This window comes from Hydra vulgaris, chromosome 04 (assembly GCF_038396675.1).
Source record: "Hydra vulgaris chromosome 04, alternate assembly HydraT2T_AEP".
Classification (NCBI taxonomy): domain Eukaryota; kingdom Metazoa; phylum Cnidaria; class Hydrozoa; order Anthoathecata; family Hydridae; genus Hydra; species Hydra vulgaris.
Genome location: NC_088923.1, coordinates 19,498,294 through 19,525,777, shown reverse-complemented (window position 1 = coordinate 19,525,777; position 27,484 = coordinate 19,498,294). Strand labels below are relative to the sequence as shown.

General features: G+C 30.1%; 1 protein-coding gene and 1 long non-coding RNA gene across 2 annotated transcripts; both read left to right on the top strand.

Moving 5' to 3' along the window:
* The first annotated feature begins 445 nt into the window (after window positions 1-445).
* Window positions 446-3,339, top strand: LOC136079630 (uncharacterized). The gene is made up of 2 exons (XR_010638095.1): window positions 446-681; window positions 858-3,339. It is a non-coding gene; the product is annotated as an uncharacterized LOC136079630 (long non-coding RNA).
* Window positions 3,340-11,352: 8,013 nt separating this feature from the next.
* On the top strand, window positions 11,353-14,409 carry LOC136079629 (melanocortin receptor 5-like). The gene is made up of 2 exons (XM_065795703.1): window positions 11,353-11,510; window positions 13,178-14,409. Exon 2 carries the CDS (start codon window positions 13,252-13,254, stop codon window positions 14,221-14,223), a length of 972 nt encoding a protein of 323 aa, XP_065651775.1. The 5' UTR covers window positions 11,353-11,510; window positions 13,178-13,251; the 3' UTR covers window positions 14,224-14,409.
* Window positions 14,410-27,484: the final 13,075 nt, after the last annotated feature.

Sequence of the window (27,484 nt, the reverse complement as noted above, 5' to 3'; positions counted from 1 at the left end):
AGTTTTGGTCATTGCGGAATAGGATAGTGGTAGATACTCGTCTCACGATTCAGAGGTTCAAGGTTTAAATCCTGTCTACGCCTCTGAAAACATTTTCCTCGGTTTAAACCCGGTTTATATTTCGAAACTTCGGTTTTTATTTCGCAACTTAGGGTCGGGAACTGGGTTGGGAGAAAGTTGCAAATAAAATAACAGTAATAAAAAAAAATTAATAAAAAAACTTGATCAAATGTTTCAACTGCAGTGAAGTAGAGCCCACAGTCCGTTTAGAAGTCTTTGGTGAGGTAAACTTGATTTAAAAAAATGTATTATTTGAATTAAAAATATATCCTTTATTTAAAAAAACAAAAAAACTATTGATTGGAACATTCAAGCGTGTCGTTCTTTTATCAATTTATCAATATGACTTATAAACCATAAAGTGCTGAGTAATTTTTTAACGTACAATTTCAAATAAAATGCGGAACACTAATAATTAGCAAATTAAACCAGAATTTAAAAAAAGTTACTTGGTTGATTTAATTTTTTGTAAAATAAACTTTTTAATTAAATAAAGTTATTTAGAATCATTTAATTTTGATAAGATAAGAGAGTCTAACAGTTGTTTAGTTATTTTTTTGAGAAGGCAACACAGCAAAAACATTATATATTTTATATACGATAAAATTTCCATTCCAGACGGTGAGATAATTCCCATATACTTATATCCTAAACTTATGATTTTAAATATACATAAACATATACATATATATACATATATATATATATATATATATATATATATATATATATATATATATATATATATATATATATATATATATATATATATATATATATATATATTTGCATTTAAGAAATGATGCAGAACAATGTAAATGAATGACAGTTGTTGGGAAAATGAACCCAATTGGAATACACAAGGAGTAGGATTGATGTGTTACAATGTGAAAAATAACTGTTATTGCGCAAATAACAGCGATTGGAAAACACAAAAAGTCGATATAGCATTTGCATCTATTGGAGTTTTTGTATGTGCTATAGGGTTATATATTTTACTTAATATGAAAAACACAAAGTTTGATAAAACTCAACGATTTATTATTACCAATCTTTGTATTTTTGATGTTTGCTCGTGCTTTGTTCTTACGGTCAATTCAACGTTATATGTTTTAAAAATAAAGTCTGGAAAAAACTCACAAATATTTGCAAATATGTTCATGCTTGGTTACTATGGAGCAACATTATGGTTAATATTTGATCGGTACTTGCACATCAAACTTAATATAAAGTACGTGGTCTATTGGTCCAAAAAAAAAACATACGTGTTTACATTAGTGCTGTGGGTATTTTGCATAGTTGTAGGAACTGTCCCTCAGATCTTCTGCCAGAAAGTTATATATATTTTCATGGTATTTTTTGACGTTGTCATAGTTATGTTTTCAATATTTGTTTACGCTACAGCTTTGAAAATATATCAAAAAAGTAAACTAACCAAAGCAAATCAAAAAAATATTATTAAAAGACCTCAAAGAAATGTTTTTAAAGGAATGTTAATTTCATCTTTGATATTACTTTCGTTTTTATTATTATCTGTAATTCCTGATTTTATAATTATTAGCACTTTTAATAGCATATATTGTTGGAGCTTGCCTAAGTTTTCATATTTAAACATAAGCTATATTGTTGCCATGTGGATTGATGCATTGATGTATGTTGTTTTTCTCCTGAATCTCTTGTTTTTCTCAGAAACAGACGGTTGAGTTTACAGAGCATCAGTTTTACATCAATCAAAACTGAGAGCTCAAAAAAAAACATAGCAGAAGGTTTAAGGAAGGAATTCAAACCAGAAGTTCTTTTATGTATTCATTGGGATGGAAAATTACTCGCTGACATCACCTGTAAAGAAACTGTTGACCGACTTCCAATTCTATTATCTGGAGTAGGAGTGCAGCAGCTTCTTGGTGTTCCAAAACTACCAGCAGGTGAAAATGCGGCATCTGCAGTGCATGACGTGTCAGTGGCATGGGGAATTAACGATCAAGTAAACTGCATGTGCTTTGATACTATTGCAGCCAATACTGGGCCAAGAAATGGGGCTTGCATTCTTCTAGAGCAGAAGTTTGGGAAAGATATGTTGTGGTTGGCATGTCGTTACCACATTCTGGAAATTATTTTGGAAGCAGTAGTTTTGCTGAGTCTTGGCCTTTCAAGTGTACCTGACATACCACTCTTTAAAAGATTTCAGAAAAGTTGGGTCTCATTTGATTCTACAAAGTACCACACAACACAGTCTGATAAGAACGCTTCAAATGCTCTTACCGATATCACTGATGAAAAAATCGTCTTTTGCAAAGATCAACTACAAATCGTTCAACTTACCTCGTGACGACTACCGAGAACTTTTGGAGTTGTCGATTGTTTTTTTGGGAGGAGTACCTTTGAGGGGCATTTCATTTAGAGCTCCTGCCGGTCTGCACCGTGCTCGCTGGATGGCGAAAGCTATTTATGCGTTGAAGATTTGGATGTTTAGAGACCAATTCAGGTTGATAAAAATAGAGGAGAAGGGAATAAGGGATATTTGCCTTTTCACGTTTCGACTGTACATTAAAGCCTGGTACAGATCTCCTGTAGCAACTTCAGCTCCTAGACTTGATCTGTAGCTCTTGAAAGACTTGGATGCCTACAAGACCAAGCATCCTTAGATCTCAAAAATTGCTGTGAAGAAGTTACAAGGTTACAAAGTTACATCTCTGGTACCTATCAGAGGAACTTGTTGCTTTAGCTTTTTTTGATGATGAGGTCAAGATGCTCCAATCATTGAACAATGTCTCAGATCAGATACCTATGAAACGGGCTACTGTGGACTGCTCAGTTATCCAAGAAAAGAAACTGGAGGATTTTGTCACGTTTAATAGACAAAGATTTTTCAGCATCACACGACTTCCATCACACTTTTTTTTAAATAGTGTGAGCGAATGGGAACATGATGATGAGTTCAAGACTGTAAAGTCCACTGTTCGAAGCATTAAGGTTGTCAACAACATTGCAGAATGTGGCGTAGCATTAATGGACGAATATAATAGACTACATACAAATAACAATTAGCAAAAGCAGTTTGTTGGTAGTTCAAAAATATAGACATAAATATCCTGACAGAAAAAAGACAACTCTCATGAGCGATTAATCTTAGTGCAGTAACTATTGTCTTAAATAAACCTACAATCAAAGTAAAAAAGCATGTTTATTGCTGTCTTATAATAAATAAGTAGAAATGCAATGACAGAAAATGAATGTTTTTAATGCAGGTAATAAGTAAATAAATGTGTACCAAGTAAATGAGTCATTATCACCAGTCTCCGTCAGTTTTATGATTTTTTCCTATGTTAATGACTAAGAGCGCATAGTAAAATATGCTTTAAATTTCAATGACTGGTAGCGCCCAGTAAAAATGTTTTTTTCCCTTGAAATTTTTATACATTTATTTTCTCACCAAAATGAACCATTTCAGTAGGTGGCCCACTAAAAACAAAAAAATTTTAACCCCAAATAAGAAACACCCTAATATATATATATATATATATATATATATATATATATATATATATATATATATATATATATATATATATATATATATATATATATATATATATATATATATATGTATATATATATATATATATATACCTTATAAAAGGATATCAAAGAAGATTCAGCATTTTTGGAAACAAAACTCAAAAAAAAAAATTTCACAGATTCCCTTTACGCGCCATTTGGCGTATATCTATGTCTATGAAAAAAGTTAATTTAGAAATAATTTTTTATAATTGTAATTACTATATCTACTGTTATTATATATTTTTTTCACTTTATTTTTTACTTTTTATATTTTTAATGTTTATTATTGCAATCATTAATCACATAATTAAAAATTAAGAACCCCTGATTTTAGTTTTTTTATCATAATAGTTATCGAAGCTGTTTGATCGCAGATTATAACTTTGAGAAAATGATGACGAAAGTATGTCTAAAAAAAAATTTGGTAGCATATTATTTTTATATTTGAACATAAAAATCTGAATCTGAAATAAATTAAGTTTTTCCAAGTTTAAGACTTTCATATTTTTCATCATATTCGAGGGATTGTCCATTCAACCTAGATAATGAGTTGCTTTACAAGAATGGTTTTGCGAGCCTTGTAGTTTGATTGATTTTGTTTTGTGTGTATTAGCCCACACTATATTAGTTTATGAAAGACGACTACGAATTAGACTAAAGTAAAGTTTTTTTCTTGAACAGAAATCAAGAAACAAGCAATAATTATATAAAATACTTATTGCAGATGATATTTTTGATTCTATGCGTCCAATAATGCTACACTGATATAAAGTGTGATACATGCTTATGCTTTTTTCAGAGAACTATTTAATAGTTATCTGTAAAAAGGAATAAGCATGTATCAAACTTTATATCAATGTAGCATTAGTGGTCTTAATATTCTTTAGACTTTAGTTCAACCCTCACACTCCTTGAGCTGAAATATGAAAGTTGAAAATTTGCTGGTTCAAGAAAGTCAAAAAATTATAAAATTGAGATTCATTAAAACGATAAGATTATATTTTTCATGTTCATAATAATAAAGGACTAAATGATACAGAAAATCAATAACAAAATCATGACTATTTCCAGTATTAAAATTAATAATGCTGCATTCTGTATATACAGTATCGGACAAAACATGGTGGACAAAATCAAATTTAGAACAAAAGTTGATCAAAAACTAAAAAAAACTAGTAAAACATTTGAACATATTATTTTTTATGTAGTTTAATTTGTTGTTAACAAAATTTAAAACTTTTGAACCATACTAAAAATCACTATAAAAGTTTTATAACACATTTTCCCTAACAAACACATTTTTCTTTGGACAAAACAAGGTGGACATTCTAAAAATCGATTGAAAATTCAAAAAATTTTAAAAATTAACTTATTATTTTTCAAAAACCTTCAAAAATAAACTTAATATTTGGTTGGACCTTCTTTACTTTTAATTACTGCTTTCATTCTTCGAGGCATAGACTCAATTAATGAGTCAACAATTCTCATATCAATCTCTCGCTAGGCCTTCTCGATTTGTTCAAATAATTCCTCACTGGTCTTCTTATTTGCACGCTCAATCTTATTGTCAATTATTTCCCAGAAATTTTCTATGGGATTCAAATCAGGACTTTGTGCAGGCGACTCTATTATGGCAATACTCTTGTCCTTGAACCATTGTTTTACAATTTTTGACGTATAATTGGGATCATTGTCCTGTTGAAAAATCCATTTTAGGGGCATCACCCATTCAGCATGTGGTAACACAATATCTTCCATTATATCTTTGCAAACAAAGCGGTCCATGATTCCATTAATTTTGTAAAAAATACCAATTCCTAGTGCTGAGAAACATTCCCAAACCATAGCAGACGTTCCATGCTTAACACTCTTCTTGGTATATTTAATATTGAATCTTGTGTTCTTTGGTCTCCAGACTCGCTTCTTTCCGTCGCTTCCAAAAAGGTTATAATTTGATTCTTCACTAAAAAGTATGTTTTTCCACAGGTCTCCAATTTTGGTGTGGTTTGGCAAACACAAGTCTTAGCTTTCTATTTTTAAAAGAAGTTAGTGGTTTCTTGGCAGGAGTTCGAGAATTTCGCTTCGTTAGCTCTTCGTAGCACAGTGCAATTAGAGATTTGTAGTTCGAGTGTTTTGGGTAACTTTGTGGATGACAAAATAGGATCTTTTTTAAGCTCTTTAACAATTATTCGATATAGTCTTTGTGATGTTTTTCTTGGACGTCCGCCCTGATGGTTTGTTTTATAGCAGTCACGAGATCCAAATGATTTGACAGTTTTGCTTACAGTCGATTTATCTATATTATACTTTCTACAAATTTTAGCTTGACGTTTTCCGCTTTTAAAATCTTTAATAATATTTTCACGTAAAACACTTCCTAATTTGTCGTAAGTCATTTTTAGTTGCAATTTACGCCATATATCACGAGTTAAATCTAATTTTAGTTTAATTAAAAAAAAAATTCGTCAGACTTTCTAAAATCTATTTTATTATTTTAGAGTAATATAATGATAAAGATGAAAACAAAAGAATACGGTAAATTAAATAAAGACAATGAAATCTTACAAAAAAAGCATCGTTTTTATTTGTCCACCTTGTTTTGTCCAAGGAAAAATGTAGTTTGTTGAGAAAAATGCGTTATAAATTTTTTTTTGTGATTCTTAGTATGATTCAAACGTTTTAAATTTTGTTAAGATTATAATAAACTATTTACAAATTATTACGTTTTTTTAGTTTTTGATTAACTTTTGTTCTAAATTTGAGTTTGTCCACCATGTTTGTCCAATACTATATATCAGAACTAATGAAAAGTTTACAAAATACTTTGCCATAATCATTATAATCATTATGACAAAGAAAGCTTGTAAAAAGTATTTTTGTATATATAAAAAAAAATAATTATATAAATAATATACATATATATTTGTATATATACAATTATAAATGTATATATACATGTATAAATAGTATGTATTTATACATATTATTTGCATCTATGCTAATAATATTTTCATTCTTTTTGACAAGAAATTATACTTGATTTAAGCTCTATTTTTTTTTTATCCTTTTTTCTAAGTTTGTCATTGAATCTTTAGTTCTTCCTATTTTAAATTACATTAGCTGACAAACGTTCAAGGTAGCATGTATCTGATAAGAATATATCTTATTAATATTCTTTTATTGTATTTTTATACACATTTTCATCTGAATTAGTATTAAGTTTCTCTGTATTTTGTATTGTTTGTCTGCATTTTGATCCCAAAAAGCTTTGCGAAAAGTGTATCAAACCAATTTTTAGAACCGTAACGGTACCCAATTCTTAAACTACTTGCTGTCGAAAGTGTCAATTTACAGTTTAGTTTACTAAAAATGTTATTCGCTGTGTAAATTCAAACAAATAGGAATTACTACCTATTAAGTGAATGTGTTTTAAAGAAACTTACGATTTAATATATTATTATTTAGTATAAAATCCCATCGGGCGTAGATATCCGCAAGACAACGTCATAAAGACGTGTCAAATTCGTACATCGTCCATGAGTAGGGCTGTCCAGAAATTATTACACAACCCAGAACATAGCCTAGTGAAGTTTTTCCCATTATACTATCAATTCTTTATTGAAAAACATTTTTTACAGATTTATTTTAAGTCTTCTAGGGGTTGCTCAAAGCTCTTGAACATTTTAACTAAAATATAACAGAAAATGTATTAAAACGCTTACTTTTGGTCTTACTCAATTAAATTTATTGAAGTAATTATGGAAATTGTTATTTTTTATATAGTAGTAATATGATGAACAACTTGTGCATGTTTGTTTACGCTCTACATATATTTCTGGAAAATAATTCAATATTTTCATAGTTTTTAAGGTCCAAAATGAGGAAAAATGTCGAAACTGTCACTTCAAGTTAGTAAGTTCAAGTTATTAGTTTCAAATGTTTAGTGTTTTTTTGTCAAAACTTGGAAACAGCTTCCGATGTTGTTCCACACCTTGCAATAGCCATGCTCTCTGTTGTTCATCTGTTGTTAATATTGTTGCAAAATCTGAGATTAGTTTGACGCCTCGTTCGGCAGCATCGTTGACAACTTTTACTGTTCGAACAAACTTTTCAGCAACTTGGAAGTCTTCATCTGCTGCCCATTGATTCACTGGTTTAGCAAGCCAATCTCTTCTGATGTTGAGATTCTGGAACAACAGATGTGACTCCGGTCCTAACAGACTCTTCAATGTTGTGTTGCGTTTGATTTGTTTGAAGATTGGTTTACCCATTCGGAAGTTTTCAGGCACTGCTATTGTCCACAATTTTTTTGCTATTTCTTGCTTAACATAGTCACTCATTTTAGGATGATGACTAAATAAAGCAAAAGGAACAACTTCTTCAGTGAGGTACCATCGATGGTTGTTTAGTTTGGCTACCACAACATCTGCAATTTCTCTGTCTACATTGCGGAAATCCATCATGTCATGAATGAGTTCTAGATCGTTTACGGGAGCATCGGCTCCAATACTGGCTTGCATCCATGCTGAGGTGTAAAAAAGAGCCAAGAATCTGTTTATACGTTCCAGTTTAATCACAGTTTCCTTGTCGTATTTCATTGCTTTTGAAAACATGAACATCTTCCCCGCATATATGTTGCAAGCCATCCAACGAGCCTGATGTATGGCTCCAGGTTTGAGGAAATGGGTACCACGAGGTGGTGTTTCACCCAGAACAATAAGATTACTTTCTGCGCACTCTCGGTAGTCATCCCGAGGAAACACAGATGATTCCTTGCTATTGAGCAGCATTTTTAAATTTTCAATGACTCGTTCTTTAACTTCCAACAACCATGGATTTTCAATTTTCAGCAACTGGATAGGTGATTGCTTATCGAGACCTGACCATGCCTCTTTGAAGGTAGCAAACATTTTGTTTTCTGGTCCTCTGATTTCACCAAACAGTGATTTCCAAACAGCGCTAGCTACAAGTTCAAGGATATGGTGACGACAAGCAAGATAAAATAGCTTTTTGTCAACAAGTTCTTCGATAAGTTTAGCTGCACCCTTATAGACCCCACTGTTGCTTGCTGTAGTATCAAATACCAAAGCGACAACTGATTCTTTTAATCCCCATGCTTCTAAGAGATCATATGAGGCATCAGCTTGAGTTTGTCCTTTAGAATCTCCTAGTTGTGACACACCCAGCAATTTTCCCGATGAAAATTCTGGTGAACCTGACAGAAGAAGTGCTAAACGTTCAAACTTATCATCAAGAGAGTCCTGCAGTAACTTTCCATCCCAGTGCATGGCACCAAATTGAGGTGGTTTTTCCTTTATTTTCTCCATTATGTTTTCTGCAATGTGCTGTCTGTTTGACATTCGCTTTCGACGCGTAGTTGAACGGGATACATCGAAGTCGTCTAGATTGCCACCCGCTGCTTTTATTATAGCTGAAACTATCATTTTAGTTTGATTGTCGGACAACTTTAACCGATCGGCTGCTGTCGTTAACTCGTCACATTCCATAATTTTTCTGGGAACTTGAAGTGTAACAAACTCTTGAAACTCTATTTTTTCAATAATGTGATCTGGCTCAAAATCCGGATCAATTTCCGTACAACCAACTTGTGCATCATCCTCGGACTCTTCAAAAAAATCATTTCCTTCTAGCTCTGCAGCTGCTCTTTTCTCTAGTCTTTCTGTTTCTTTTTCTTGTCGTTGTTGCTGCTGTTCAATTCTGGTCAGAAACTGTAAAGCCTTTGCTTCAAAAATTTTATCCTGGCCATTCATACTAGACTTTCTTTCGTGTTTCTGATCAAGATAAAACGCAATCTCATCATCTTTGTGTTTCTGAGATAGAAGTCTAGATTTTCTTATGTCATCAATTGCATCTGGAGCACCAATGTCGAAAAGCATATCAAGCTCTGAGATGAAGTTTTCTCGTTTGTTACCAGGGTCGGTGGCACGACTTCTATTTTTTTTTAAACTGGTCCATTCGTCCAATACATATATATATTCATATATATATATATATATATATATATATATATATATATATATATATTATTTAATTTTTAAATGTATATATATATATATTTAATTTTTAAATATATATAACTATATATATATCTATATAGATATATATATATATATATATATATATATATATATATATATATATATAGATATATATAATATAGATGTATAATGTATTATATCCTTGCTGTCCGAACCCGTTAAATATAGGTCTTTACCAGACCGAGTGTTTCTTCACCTATCTACTCCACACTGATTACTTCTATACTTATTCATTATTTACTTCGAAATTTTTATATTTACGGTAAAAAAATAATTCATTTAAAAAAATTACTTTTAGAGTAAATAAAATGAACTTGTGATTAAAAAATTAACCAATCTTTCCGCATAAGTAATCCCTACAAAAGACAATATAATATATTATACTAGTATTATTTACGATCGTTCCATAAACCACCCCACAAGCTTAACTTATGTTAAAAACATTTAGAGGAAGCACTTGTACATATGACCTCTTTGCATCTAGGGCCACCACACTTTATTTAAAAAAAAATGTAGTTCAAAACTTTGCTTCTTAGTCAGGTGATTAGCTGTAAAAAATTTTATTTTTTAATCCTATTTTAATTCTCAGAAAGGGTTGCTACGGCAAGTTATAATCAGAAAACGCTTTTTTTATAGTAAATTTTTACTGCAGGTTTCTTAGGTTGTTTTACAATTCTAGATGAAATGCTTTTCTATGAGCTCTTGTATTTTATAATTTTTTTTAGTTAAGTACTGAATGTTGTTCAATAAATCTCCTCTCAATCCAGGTTTGTTATTAGATGACATTTTTCATGAAGCCATTAAGTCTTGTATATAGGGTAAATTAGTTTGCTTGTACCTAGACCCAATGCGTTAATCTATGATAAAGGATTCGTTTCATCATGAAGTAGAATGTTGAAGTTCGTTTGGTGCAGAGCTTTTTTTTTCTTTTTTGCGGTTGCTTTTGGAATTAACATTTTACGCGTAGACTTAAATGCTAGTTTTCCTAAGAAAAGTTAGTCAATTTTATTATTCATATAAGTGTTGAAATCGAGTAACCCTCGATAAATATGTGTAAGTTTAAATAAATTTTTTATCAAATTAGTATGTCTATTTTTTTTGTTAATTTATTATATAGGTAGGCCTAATTTTCAGAGAGCGGCCCTGTGTGCATTTAAAAAAAGAATATTGTGCCTGGCCACCAATTTTTATACTCTTCGACCTGACAAAATTTTATATTTTAAGTCATTATACCTATAATAATACAAAGTAGTTCGTATAGAGACGTGATCATATTAGTTTCACATTTTTAAACAAGTCTAGGGCCTTGAATATAGGCATTGAGAAAATCCACCCATAGGCAGATGAACTTCTACCATATATACAGACGTTTGTACGTAGAGCTATCCAAACGGACTTTTTAAATTTGATTAATTTCAAACGGCGTTTTGTTATTACGTAGTGTAGTAGAACCCACAGACCATTTAATAGCCTTTCGTGAAATGAACTTAATTTAAAAAAATGTTCTATCTCAATTGAAAGTATAATCTTTATAAAAATACACACAATTGATAGAAACATTCAAGCGTGTCATTCTGTTATTGATCTATCGATATATTAATTATGAATTATTAAATGCTAAGTAATTTATTGAACGAACTTTTTCAGATCAAATGCGGAACATTAATAATTAACAAATTAAATCAAATTAAAAAAATTATTTACTTGTTTAATTTAATTTATTGTGAAACTTTTTATTTAAATATACTTATCTAGGATTGTTTAAATTACATTAGATAAGGGAGTCTGACAGTTGTTTACAAATTGTCTTGAGGAGGCAACACAGCAAAAGTATTATATATTTATATATACGATAAAATTAACATTCCAGACGGTGATATCATTTTTATATACTTATATACTAATCTTATATATATATTTATATATATATATATATATATATATATATATATATATATATATATATTATTTTTAAAAATAACACGATGTTTTTTATTCTTGGCATGTTTCGTAAAATTTTATTTACATTTTCAAAAGAATATTTTACAATAATGAAAAACTCTGAAATAAATATTAAAAAATAGAAGTTTTTTCAGAGAAATATTAACGTACAAAAAATTATACATAATAAACCAATATATTTATTACGTTAAAACTAGATAGATAAGTTTATAGTATAATGTAAAGTTTGTTTATTAAGGGGGGACTTTCCCATTTAATGTGGAGGGCTTATTACAAAATCCAATTCGTTTTCGACTTTAGTTTATTACAAAAAAGCGAATACAGGCCTTTTACAAAATTTTTTTGGTTTTATTCCCTCTTGCTACAAATTTGGACTTGTTCGTTGCTTCATTGATCTTACATTTAAAATTAATAATTTTTGGGTTGGTTTTGATAAAGATATTAAGAATCTATTATTAGTTTTACAAAATAATAAATTTCCACAAAAAATTATTGACTATGAAATTAAATCCTATATTTATAAGAAAATGAACCCATCTGTGTCTAACATTGTTAATAGCTTAAATATAAGATACTTTGAGCTTCCATATATTGGGATGTATTCGAATTAGGAAAATTTCAAAAATTGTTCATAAATATTGCAAGGATGTTCTAATAAAATTAATTTTTACTACTAATAAAATACAAGATTGTTTTTGCTTAAAAGAGCCACTTTCTAAACTGCTTAAATCTCATGTTGTCTATAAATTTTCTTGCGCTGGCTGTAATGCCAGTTATATTGGAGAAACCTCCAAACACTTGGCAACTAGAATAAATGAGCACCTTAAAAGTGATAAACAATCTCATATATTTAAACATTTAAATTTATTAATTAGGTGCAAAAATTTGGCTAACTGTGATTCTTTTGAGATTTTGGATAATGCCACAACCAAACACAAATTAACGATGAAAGAAGCCCTTCCACATTAAATAAGAAAGTCCCTCACTAAATAAACCAACTTTACAGTATACTATAAACTTATCTATTTAATTTTACTGTCAGTTTATTTATATATATATATATATATATATATATATATATATATATATATATATATATATATATATATATATATATATATATATATATATATATATATATATATATATATATATATACATTTTTTTTTTTTTTTTTGACAGTTGGTTATTTTGATTGGTTATTTACCGAGTTATTTTGTAATAAATATATTGGTTTATTATGTATAATTTTTTATCCGTTAATATTTCTATGTAAAGACTTCTATTTTTTAATATTTATTTCTGAGTTTTTTATTATTGTAAAATAATCTTTTGAAAATGTAAATAAAGTTTTATGAAACATGTCAAGAATAAAAAATATCCTGTTATTTTTAAAAATAATTACTTATTTTACGCTATTACGACGTTCAACATATATATATATATATATATATATATATATATATATATATATATATATATATATATATATATATATATATATATATATATATATATATATATTTCCATTTAAGAAATGATGCAGAACAATGCAAATGAATGACCGTGCGCAAATAACAGTAACTGGAATACACAAGGACTAGGATTAATGTGTAACAATATGTCAAATAACAGTTATTGTGCAAATGAAAGTAATTGGAATACACAAGGAAGAGGATTAATGCGTAACAATATGACGAGTTGTTGCGCAAATGAAGCCGTTTGGAAAACACAAAAAGTCGATATAGCATTTGCATCTATTGGAGTTTTTGTATGTGCTATAGGATTATACATTTTAAATAAAATGAAAAAGACAAAGTTTGATAAAACTCAACGTTATATAATTACTAACCTTTGTATTTTTGACGTTTGCTCTTGCTTCGTTCTCACAGTTAATTCATCTTTATATGTGTCAAAGGAAATCACTAATGATATTTCGCAATCATTTGCAAACATATTTATGCTTGGTTACTATGGAGCAACATTATGGTTGGTATTTGATCGATACTTGCACATCAAACTAAATATAAAGTACGTTGTCTATTGGTCCAGAAAGAAAACATCAGTATTTACTTTGGTGCTATGGACTTTTTGCATACTTGCCGGAGCTATCTTTCAGAAACTCTGTCAGAGAGTTATATATATTTTTATGATACTTTTTGACGTCATCATAGTTGTGTTCTCAATATTTGTTTACGCTACTGCTTTGAAAATATATCAAAAAAGTAAACTAATCAAAGCAAAGAGAAAAAATGTTTTTAAAAAACCTCAAAGAAATGTTTTTAAAGGAATGTTAATCGCGTCTTTGATTTTACTTTCGTTCTCATTACTATCTGTTATTCCTGATATTATAATTATTAGCACTTTTAATAGCATATATTGCTGGAGCTTGCCTAAGTTTTCATATTTAAACATAAGCTATATTGTTGCTATGTGGATTGATGCACTAATATATGTTGTTGTTTCTCCTGAATCTCTTGTTTTTCTCAGAAAGAGACGTTTGAGTTTACGGAGCATCAGTACTGCATCAATCAAAACTGAGAGCATAAGAGAAATATCCATAGCTACAATTGATACATGAAGTTATGCTATTCATTTACATGGTTAAAGATACATACTGTTATGATGGTATCTACTGTCATGAAAAAAGATATATTTGGAAACAAGAATAAAATACAAAAGTGACTTGCTTTTTTACCATATTTTAAAAAATTAATTTATCTCTGACAGTTTTGTATGTTTCACTAAATTTTAAAAAATAGTTCTAACATTTGTTAAACAAAATGATATTTTAGATCTGAAAAAAAGCTCAGCAGGTTTGATTCTGGCACACTGAGTTTACAGTAACTGTTAAAAATGGGTTCTTTCAAAATCTTTTACAAAAATGGTGTATAAAATAAAAAAAAAAACTAGTAAAAACTCCTCACACACCTGGTTCTCATTTGTACATTTATGGGTTACTCCCTTCTTCCATAACTATGTTTTTACTTTCTGGAAGACTGGGTCGTCCAAAGCTTTCAAGATGCCTGTGGCATAGCAGTATTTAGAGGTGCTAATATACATCTCTACACCCCTATTTTTATTACTGATTATGATAGAGAATTTTATGCCAATCAAAATTTATACAAAAACATAAAGACAGAGGAAAGTTCTCTAATTTGATGTTGAAGTGTCAAAATAATATATCAAAAACGCTCATATTTGTCATCATGTTTTAAAACTTTAAAAAATTTCTCTTGTTAGTTACGCCGCCTGGTTTCTGTAGATTGAAAGTAATTAAAAAATAAGCAAACATTACACGAATTCCTTATAAAAAAGTTTCTTATTGAAAAGTAACTTGGTACTAAAGTTTCTTGAGATTTTGGAGGTTTGAGTACTAGTTTTTTCTAAAACGGTTTCTTATTTAAAAAAACGCTTTTCTTAAAAAAAAAACACAGCAAAAAGGGCTTCATAAAAAGTGGCGCTTTAGCAGAATAAAATCCGGTCTAAAATTTTTTTAATGTTAAATTTGATGATTATCGTCTAATGTTCGAATAACAAGAGAAACTCATTCTAAATGATCCTCACATCATTTTTAATAATCCTCACACCATTCTAAATAATCCTCACAAACATAACATTGATTCAAATTATATTCATATAAAGTATAATCGCAAACTTGTCAAGTACATTGAGACTAAGTAAACTTTTTTTCACTGGATCAAGCATATATTCTGGATGCTATAGCAACAGAATAAGTAACGTGATTTGTCGCTCATTTTGAGGGAGATAAGAAACCTCCTCTGAATAGTAGTTCCTTATATTTTGTATTTATATCAATGATATCACTTTTTAGCAACAAAGATCATGATTCACATTTATCTTTTTTAGGTATTTTTCTGCATATATATCCGGCAATAAATATAGAAACCTCTTTACTATTTTCATCTAACTCACATTCCTGAATAATAATTTTAGATTCACAACTGAGTTAAAAGGTTTTAAATCCATTTTCCAAAATTCAAAGTTTTCTTTTAATAATGATCTCATTTGCAAAATATTCTCAGATGTATTTACTTCACTTAGTTCAACAAGAAACCTGCCACCACTTATTTGACGGAACCTTGAAAAATGTCTTTCTAATGGATCACTTTGGAAACGAGAGGTAAAAACCTAATTGCTTCCGTCATATAAAAGATCTTTAGTTAAACTAGAAGTACTTTGCAATGTTACAACTTGTGCTTTAGAGGTCTGAGTTGTAAGACATCATCTATCAATAGAACTGTATTGCAAATTTTGCCACTGTTTATTATTATATCCATTTATTTAACCAAAAATTGAAAATTACAAATTTTTATAATTTCACAAAATTAGTTCAGGTGTCACTCATATAGTTAAAAACTAGTCATTGGAGTGACACCTAAATAAAATAAACAAACAAACAAAAAAGTTCAACAGTAATATTAATAAATGAAAGCAAGTGTAAATTAAATTAATTATAAAAAAATAATGATTAAGCTATAATAAATTAAATAAAAAGACAACAAAATATGAAAACACTCAATTAATAACAACAATAAAAATCATTAGCTACAACAGGACAAATAATAACAATCTTTACACAAACGAAAAGGCAAACAGAAAAACTACAAAACAAAAACAAAAGTTACATAACGAAAAGGCAAATACAAAAACTTCTACAAAATAAAATAAATTATATTTGTTACTTTTGGCGGATACAGAAAAGCGTAGAAAATCTGTAGTGAATATTTTTTGTTTTAAGTAGTTCTTTTTGTTATTTTTTCGAACTTTTTTTGAACTTCTTTTCTTTAAGTTGTTCCTTCACTTTTAATTGATCGTTTTTGTTTTATTTTATTAAATCTATTTGTTCGTTTTACTTTTTATTCATTTTCTTGTTTTATGTTTTTTTCAATCTTTTAGTTCGTTTGAATCTTTTAATATTTTTATTATTTTACTTTATTTTTAACTTATCTTTTTTCTTTTTTAAAATAATTTCTTTCCGTTTTTCCTTTTCTCTTTTTTTCCTTTTCACCGTTAAATAAACGCTTTCGCCATTTGCGATTTCATTGCAAAGTATTTAACCCAGTGAGCAAATGCACACAAAATTTGTGGCTTACCATTCTCCATTACAGATGCATTACCAAATTTATGAATAAAGTACTTCATTTCAAAATTGGATATTCCCCACCATAAGTTTATGACTTTTGAAAAATCAGATGCTAAATATTCATTAGAAAAAAAATTTTGAATTGCTGCTGAAGTTGTTTCATAGAATATATTTAGCGCAAGGTTGATATTTAGTCATCTTCATCAACAACATCTTGTTATCTGGATATAATGTCTTTTCTCCATTTGATGCCTTTTTTAATTTTGCTAAAAGAGTTTCATCTTTTTCAAGTCTCTATGAAGCAATTATTAAGATGTATCTCTTGCTGACACATTTATACTAAAATTGTAATCAGTGAACTGAAATGGTGGGAAAATAAACTTTTTCGTATTAATTAAATTGTTTCTTATGTTCTTAAGCAAATGTACGTTGCAATACATCAAATAAATTATTAATAAACAATAAAAGAGTTTTCTTCTGTTTTATTTGATCCATAAATGCTGAGCAATTTTAAACAAGCTGATACATTAGATGGATTGTTATCAGAAATCAGTGCACAAATGTTAAAATCAACAGATCTTAATGTATTTAAACTTTCTTCTATTTCCTCTTTAAAAAAATCTCTAGTTACGCTCTGGCAATAACATTTTTACTTTAATTACGTAAGGGATTGATGTCTTGAGACCACCATTCATAAACAAAACTATAATTTTGTAGAGATTACCCTCAGTATCTTGTACAAAAAATCTACCGTTGTGGTATTCACAAGACTGCGGTAAATACATATCGTCAAAAAGGAGAACGCAATCATTGCTTATTTTCCCCTCATTTAATAAGAGTTTTAATAATTTTATTGAATCAACTCCACCAGATACTATTTTCTTTAAGAGTGATATTGATGGTAAAGGAAGTTGTTTCAAAAGAAGCGAGTAAGCCTGAGATAATGAATACCTTTGTACTTGTGCAAAACGTAAAACTTCTGAAGAATATGAAGACAACCTCTGAGTTTGTAAAAGACTAATTTGGACAGTTCATTAACTAAACAAAATTCTCTTTAACAAGGTTGTGCACATAAGACACCAAAACATTTAAAACAGATAATCTCGTACGTTTACAATTGTTAATTGTTCTAAACCATTGAGGAAGTGGTAGTAGACAACCTTTATAATGCAACTTTACAAAAAATTGTTATAAATGCTTATTGATTCAATAAAAGGAATGGAGTCTACAGAAAATAAACAATCGTATAAAACCAAACTTTCATATCTTTAAAAACTAAACTTTGGAATGTTAGATTCATGAAGTATATTAATATTTATTATTTTATCCATTTTTTGAATCTCGTTCAGTTGGGAGGTTTTCAAAAGTTAGGAACTTTAGGTTTTATTGAAGATGGAACGCAAATTCCATCAGTATAAAGGGTTGGAAAAGAGTTTAACTCATGTCTTAAAGTAACTTCTTTCAAATATATTTCAATACTTTAGTTCAAAATGATCTAAACACCTAGTTGAATGTTTACTTGGCTTCCAATTTTTTCTGTTAATAAATTTTATCCATTTTTCTTCTAAATTAGTATCTTTAGGGAAACTAAAAACAGTTTTACTTGCAAAAAGAGAACTAGATTCACCATTTTTTTAGATTTATAGCCAGTTCGAAAATTAATAAATGCAAATTTATTCACCTTTATAAATCACTCTACCCAAATTAAAAAACAAAGCAATATTAATTAACAGTGTGATAAATAGCCAAAATGCAAATAGCTGGCCTTTTAACTTTCGGCCTTTTTATGCAACATATCCGGCCGTGTATTAAGTAGGCCATATTGGGGTAAATTAAACGAGAATTTCAAGTGAAATCGTCAAAATAATTAATAATAACTTACGATCAAATATGCGCGTACAACTAAAAAAAAGTTAATTGTACGCGCGTATAATTAAAAAAAAAAACAGTTGTACGCGTGTACAAATAATGTCTACCTTTTTTTTTTTGTTTATTTGAGTCTATAAAAATTTTTAAATTTATATGCTGCAAAGTTGTGAGTTGGCTAAAACTACTGTTAACTAATATTTGAGTGGGTTGTGATGTTATAACTAAAAGTAAATTTATGTAGGATGAGTATTGTATAAGTGTTGCCAAATTTATAAAACTTCTAATTAAAAATAACTTTAAAAAAATTTAAGGGATGGCCACAACTTGGGTGGGTTTAACATAGGGTGACATTAACCTGAGTGAATAAATGTAATTATTTGATTTTCAATGTTATGTTTTTGATTTGTTTTCCAGAAAATGTTCAATCATGATATAATATTATTGATTAAATTTTCAATTTTTGTTTTTAGGATAAAATACAGATAAAAAATCATATTTATATCAAAGAAAACATGCCAAACATATAAACGTGTTGCTGGGAGTCGTGGTCATGTTCCATACACCAAGGGAAAAGGTTTAAATGAAGTAAGAAGTGGTAGTTTAATACAAACAGATGCTTGCTAAACCATTAAAGTTCTTTTATCAGCGTTAAATAAGGTAACCAACTATTTTTTGTTCAAAATAAGAACACTTTGCAAGTATTTTAACGGTGAAAAAAAGAAGAAAAACGATAAAAACTTAATTTTCTTTTAAAAACATATTTTTCTTCGGAGTAGATTTTTTTTTGCTAAATGAGGATGTTCGTCTAATAATGATACATCCAAACAACTTTTATTTTGCATATTAAATTTGACTGCTTAGACTGCAGATAATGTTTTTACAAAAAGTTGCAACTTCTCACTGCTCCAATAATCATTCCCTAGTAAAAATATAATATCAACAGCAGCGTTAGTGCCTGGAATACATAAAGAAATTTCTATTGAAACTTTTAAACTTTCATGTGGGATATTTTTTAATTTAAAATGCTGAAAGATTTCTACCCATATTTTGCCAAGTTCTATTTTCTCATCGTTCCATTTCTTCAATTTTTCTTCATTTTAATATAAATTTACTCTTTGAAATTCTTCAAAAAGAAAATTGTCATTAATAACAATATCTTTTACTTCCTTCATTACAAATACGACTGCTTAAGAAACTTCTTTCCATTTGATTTTACAACTTAAAAGAGTTCATTTGAAACAATTCAATGCTCTAAAGTTCACTTTCCATTCTTCGATATATTTATAGCAAATTTTATAAAAAATTTTAACTTCTTTAAAAAATTCATTTTTTATTCCGGGATTGGAATCTTCCAAAACGGTCAGTTTATGCCTTAGAATTAGTGGTGAAAATCCATCATTAAATCTTGATTTATATTGCAGTATGAAATCGTTTAATATAATACAAACTTCTGCTGCTGAAATTTTATCTCCTTCAATGTGTAGTTTTATGAAACAACGACGCCTGACTGTGAATAAAGTAAAGCATAGGTTTTGACATACCGCCTTGAAAGAATTTTTTCACAATTGTTAGATATTTATAAATGCTTAAAAAATATGAACGTAGTGGGTTATAAAACTGCAAAACGTGTTCTAATGCTGGAGTTAAAGCAGGCCATCTGACTTTGGAATAACCAAGTAGTTTTTGTATTGAACACCAGCCTCTTCACAAAATTCTTTCAAACTTGCTACCCGTACTGTAAGCCGATTGAAATATATATATATATATATATATATATATATATATATATATATATATATATATATATATATATATATATATATATATATATATTTATTTAATAATTACTTCCACATCTATTGACATTGAACTTGATGCCGTATTGATGGCATTTGATATAATGTGAGCACTACAACCAATTAACAAAATATTTCGTCTCTGAAAATCTTGTAATTTTGTGTTCACATTTTTGACACCGTTACGTGTACATCCTTCAAAAAGAGTTGGATTAAAAGTTGAAGATTCAGAAGTATCTGTAAAACCAGTGCGAGAAATTTTTAAAGAAATATTTGAAAAACAACAAAAAGATATTCTGAACATAATTAGTGGAAATATTAAGCTAACAAACGATAGAATTAATGATTTAGCAATGGAAATGACATCAATTAAAGATACGTGTAAGAAACTGCAAAAAGAAAATCAAACGATAAAAGCAGAACTTGAAATAACTAAAGAAGCACTTAAACAACACGAAAAGAAACAAGTTGATTTTGAAAATAGTTTAAATTTTACTCAAGAAATATAGGAAAATAAATTTAAAGAAATGACGAAACAAATTAAATTTAAAGCAACTAGTGCAGATGATGAAAAAAATAAACTAAGGCAGCTTGAGGATAGGCAACGCAGAAATAATTTGCGACTTGAAGGTCTTCCGGAAAACGAAGCTGAAAGTTGGGAAGAATCGGAGGTAAAAGTTTTAAAATTATTTGAAAATAATCTTAATTTAAAAGGAATTGTCATAGAACGCGCTCATAGAATGGGAAAAGCTGATCCAAAAAAACCTCGAGCAATTGTGATGAAATTACTAAACTATAAAGATAAAGTTAAAATTCTAAAAAATGCAAGAAAATTGAAAGGAACTGGGCTGTATATCAATGAAGACTACTCGCTTGATACTTCAATTGTACTCTATAGTTGTTTTTGACAAACTTATTTTTAGGGATTTTAAAAAAACAAATAAAAACGCTTAGTTATATTTTTGTATTTGCAAACATGTTTTTTTGTTTATATATATATATATATATATATATATATATATATATATATATATATATATATATATATATATATATATATATATATATATATATATATATATATATATATATATATATATATATATATATATATATGTATATATATATATATATATATATATATATACATATATATATATATATATATATATATATATATATATATATATATATATATATATATATATATATATATATATATATATATATGTGTCGCATACTATTATTTATTGCTAAATCTAAATTATAGCAAAAATGGAAACAGCTAATAATGATTTTGAAAAAAAAGTTAATTTATTTGAAATGTATAGATTACAGTTAGACGACGAATCCGATCCGGATATTAATTATTTTAATGAAATTAATTCTCCTGAATTTGAAACCTCTTATTTTTATCCTGGTAATGTGAGCAAATATTTAAAAGGCGATAATAAAAGTGATTATCTTAATGCAGTCCACATTAATATACGTAGCTTAAAAAAGAATTTTGAAAACTTATTAAATTTTATTAGCGAAGCGGAAAGTTCTTTTAATTTAATTTGTTAAACTGAAACTTGGTGTTTACAAGCAGATTTTAAAAATAATTCAAATCTCCATCTCCCAGGGGTTGATCCAGTAATTTTAGAACGAAGTACTAATAAGCGAGGAGGAGGAATTTTATTTTTTGTTAAAAATAACCTTCTGTATAAAGTTCGAAGCGAAATGGGTGTTTCTGACGAAAGCAAAGAGATTTTAACAATAGAACTTATCAATAAGCGTTCAAAAAATATACTTATAAGCTGTTGTTACAGGCCACCAGCTGGAAGAATTGAAAACTATGGCAAATTTTTACTAAAAAACATAATAAAGCAAACTGATCTTAAAAAGAAAAAAAATTACTTGATCGGGGATTTCAACATAAACTCCTTTGATTATTATGAAAATCAAAGTTCGAGAAAATTTTTTAATGGTTTATTTGAAATTGGAACAATACCTTTGATTAATCGCCCGACTAGAATCACAAGTCATTTATCATCATTAATTGATAACATTTTAACAACCGATTTTTTTAATAAGTCGCTAAAAAAAGGAATTATAAAAACCTAATTATAATATTTAATATTATAAAAATCTAATTATAATATAATTAGATTGGATAGTTGGACGGAAAAAAACACATCTAAACTTTTTACAGTATTTGTGTTAATTGTGAATTGGATTGATAATAGTTTTGTTGTTCCTGTTTTCCTTGTGGTTGTGTATCTGGTACACTTTGTTGCTCCGAGATGGCTAAAAGTTATGCCAGCGTGGTGGCACCTGGAGTCAGTGGTGAAACTGATAAAGTTAACCTTGGAATTTTCAAACCCTCTTTCTCTAACGATGCTTACCCTGTACTTCTCTGTAGATATGGCAATCTTAACTGTAGTGTCGAAGAATTTTAAGAAGTTCTTGCCAAGAAAAATCTTTTGTGCTATGTGTGGGGTGTTACTAGACATTACAACAACCGCTTCTTCGAATTTGTACTTAACAATCCAAACAAAGTGAGTGAATTTCTTGCCGCAGAAATAGTTATCAAAAACCTAACTTTGTCAATAACACAGAAATATGTTAGAAATGTTCATGTTTTAGTTCAAAACATACCAATTGGTATGTTAATTAATGGAGGTACCACTGCCTTAACTACGTTGGGGAAATTTCTCGCTGCTGGTAGAGGTGTTTTTGAATCGTTTAGTTGTCAAAAGGTAAATGTCCATGGCGAAAATATATTTACCGGAAACGTCGTTATTGTCATAAAGAACTGGCAAAACCCCATCTTAACCCTTTACCAAGATACCAAAACGGGTACACGTTGAGGTATAAACACAACGGTCAACCGCAATTATCTCAAAAAATTGAAAAGTCAACTGCATTGACAAATGTAAAAGTTGCGGAAAAAATCTCTACTGAAAAAAGTATACTTGAGCACAAAGAGCACACTTTGTCAAGTGAAACAGCTGAAATTGTGGAAACAAACGTTGATGTCAACGAAACTAAAAATGCAATCGCAATACAACAAAAGGAGTCAAGCGAGGAAACAAAAGTATCGAAAAGGAAAAGGGCAAAAAATAAATCAGAATACTCTTTTAACTCTAAAAAAAGCAGCAGCGAAGTGTCATGTGTAGTAAACACTGAGGAAATAAACACCGTGGTTTTGTTGGAAAAAGAAAAGATGGACACTGATGGCGTTATCGATGACGACCAAGATTTAAATTTTAACTTTGATAAATACGACGCCTTAAATTGTGCGGAGAAGATGTTTTAAGATTTTTCTTTCATTTTAATTTTTCTAGTTTTTCTTGTTTATTTTAATTTTTTTTTAAACTCTTTTATTTTCTCTCTATCCTCAAATTTGTTAATTTTTTCGATTCTTTTACATTCTATTCTGAAACGCACGTATTATTATTAAGAAAGCGCTTAAACTGTCGTAAATTGTATTGTTGTAGTTTGCGCTTTTTTGTCGAATGTTACGGTCCAGTGCGTCCTATTGTTCGTATTACGTCAGTTCAAACGAAAACTCTTGCTATAAGGTTAAGGTTTATACGTTTGTGTTTTTTATGTCAGGTTGTAAAATTATTACATTCATGTTTAAGGTACACGAGTTTTCAAATTAGGAAACCTGATCCTCTCCATCATGGCTATTAATATTTTAATAATTTTTAATTTTTTTGGGTTTCTCAAAAAGTCCTCCTTCGATCTTATCCTCCTACAGGAAACAAAGTCTGGACCGTCCACTGTTAAACAGTGGAGTGACGAATGGACTGGCGAGTCTATTTGGAACTCTGGTCCGAGTCATAACTGTTGTGGGGTGGTAGTTCTCTCTAAATCCAATGTTTCTTTAAACAATCTAAAAAAGGACAATAACGGAAGAATATTAAATGTCATGATAAAAATTGACGAACACGAAATGCAGGTGCTGAATATTTATGCTCCTAATGTGCCGAGAGAAAGGCGCCTTTTTTTCGGCGGCCTTGGAGACATCTCGCAGGACAGAGGACTACCCGTCCTGTTGGCCGGGGATTTCAACATGGTCGAAAGCCTGCCTCTTGTCACAGAAGGCACAAACAACTTTAGATATCACACCTACGGCATTACTAAACTCGGGGTCTTCCAAGGTAGGTATAACCTCGTTGATGTTTTCCGTTACAAGTTTCCCAACAAAAGAGAATTCACATGGCGCAATCAGACGGTCAAATGTAGACTCGACAGAATCTACTGCCCTGAAAAAGTCGCCAAAAAAACAACATACACCAAAATTCTCACCAACCCTTTTTCTGACCACGAGTTCGTGTCAACAACTGTAAATTTTAGTAAAACCAGGAGAGGACCAGGATACTGGAAATTAAATTCTCCCTTTTGGAAATAGAAGTGCATAGGCAGAAAATTGAACTCTTAATTCAAGATTGGCAAACTAAAAAACGGTCCTATACGACAATTTTAAAATGGTGGGACGACTGCAAACTTTTTGTTAGGGCTGAGTTACAACATATCGATACAGGAAAGTGCGAAAAACAAAAAAAATATCAAAAGGATTGAAAACGAAATCCAACGGGAGCGACAAAACGCTAACCCGAATTTAGATAGCATCACAGAAAAACGCGATGCTCTTTTCTTGCTCCAGTTTCCCGGAGCGTTTATTCGCACGAAACAAAAACTAATTGAAGAAGGAGAAAAACCTTCAAAATTTTTGTATAATTTGGAAAAAACTCAACAGCGGAACAAGTCAATTACCGAAATTCGCAAGAATGACGGCACATTGACGAGTGAACCTGGTGATTGCGCCATGGGGAAATACTAAACTCCCTTGTTTCATATTATAAAAACATTTACACCAAAACTAGTTTATGCAAAGACAGCCAAAAATATGTCTTGTCACACATCACTAAACGTTTAAGTGATGATGAAAATCAATTTTTAAACACCCGCCTAACCGTGGCGGAACTGAAAGAAACCCTTTTTAAATTTGAAAACGGAAAATCTCCGGGCTATGACGGACTTACAGCTGAATTTTATAAAACCTTTCGGCACACTTAAGAAAAAGATTTTGAAGAACTTGCCTACGAAATACTTTTCGTAGAAAAAAACACTAGCCACTCTATGAAAAAAACAGTTATTTCACTGATTCCTAAACAAGGAGATCTTACCGAATGCAAAAACTGGAGGTCCATATCCTTAATCGGCGCTGATTACAAAATAATCACAAAAGCGCTGGCCCTACGACTTGCGAAAGTAATGGGCAAAATTTTAGAACCAAATCAAACTTGCGGAATCCCAGGTAGAACAATATTCTCAAATTTACATTTAGTCCGTGATCTTATCGATTACGCGGAATTTAAAAATCTACCTAGTTTCATTTTGTCAATAGATCAAGAAAAGGCTTTTGATAAAGTCGATCGTGCGTTTCTGCTTCAGATTCTCCGAAAATTCAATCTCGGAGAAAATTTTGTATCTTTTGTCAACACCTTATATTCAGAAGTTTCGGCATCTGTTCTTAATTGCGGTTTCCTGCCAGCCTCCTTTCCTACGGAAAAAGGAGTTAGACAGGGTGACCCCCTCTCTCTCTTGCTGTACGTTTTTGTTGCCGAAGCTCTCGCTTTGGTGATCAGAGCGGACAGCAGAATAGAGGGTTTCCCGTTACCAGGTACACCTAAACCCCTCAAAATACAGCAGTACGCAGACGATTCGAACTTTTTTGCCAGTGACGTCAAATCAGTCCGCTTTTTTTTCGAAAAAATAAAACTGTTTGAAAAAGCAAGTGGTTCAGTGATCAACGCCTCAAAAACCAAGGGTCTCGCTCTTGGAGGTTTTGATCCTAAAATGTACCCGCAATTGGACGACATAGAGTGGAACAACAACACCGGTTTCAAAATATTAGGTGTTACTTTTTACACCAGACTGAGCGATACTACCAATTTCAACTGGTTAGTAACTCTAAACAAAATGGAGAAAAAACTCAAGTTTTTGGGACTACGTACTTTGTCACTTAGGGGAAAGACTATGTCGATAGATACGCTAGCAATGTCAAAAGTGTGGTTTCTGGCAAATGTGCTGCCCGTTACCGAATGGGCAATAGAACGTCTGCATAGAGCCATTTTCGAAAATCTGTGGCGAAAGACCAATTTCAATCCGGTCAAAAGAGAGACACTTTTTTTACCCGTCAAAAGCGGGGGTCTCGGATTTTTATCACCGAAAGAGCAAAGTCATGCAATTCGCCTCAAAACACTCTTTCAACTGAAAAAATGCGAAGAGGATAAAGATCACGATTATTACTACTTTTCAAAGTATTGGTTGGCGAGTTCACTTATAAAATTTACGAACCAAAACCAAAGCTGGAACTTTTTAAAGCAGAACAATTTTCCAAAACACTGGGACAGCAAAACGTCTCAGTACTACAAAACAACAATCGAAATATTAGGCAAAAACGGGTCCCTTTTTAACCTCCCCTTAAAAATAACAAAAAATTTTTACTTAGAAGTGGCAAAAAACAAAAAGACAGTCGTGACAGCAGAACTTTTCTGGAACGGTTCAACAAAAACAACAATGCCGTGGACCTAAATTTGGAAAAAAAACTTCACCTTTCACGCATGCGGACCAACTCAAAACATCCTCTTTCGTTTCTTACACAACAGTTTACCTTCTGCGGCCTTGCTAGCCAAAAGCACAAGGCAGCAGATTGTCAAAAATAACAAATGCAAAACCTGTGGTAAAATCGAGGACAACATGCATATACAACTTTGCCTACTGTCCTCCTTCTGTTGAAATTTGGGAGTATTTTTAACATGTATATAACTCCTTGACATCCCGAAACAACTTTTCTCTGATAAATTCAATTTTCTCGATTGAAACAGCGAATTTATCGGAGAAAAACCCCACTTCGCAGCTGCTGTTGACACTCACTCAAACCATCATGAGTGCAATATGGAACAGTAGATGCCACCACATGTATAGTAACAAAAAAATTGACCCAATGGCAGTGATCAGGTTAATAACCAGGAACATCAGGAATATTATTACCTTAAAATATAATTATCATG

What these genes read in the sequence shown, in the direction of transcription:
- LOC136079629 (XM_065795703.1), top strand. Translation starts at nt 13,252, where the DNA reads ATGTGTAACAATATGTCAAATAACAGTTATTGTGCAAATGAAAGTAAT.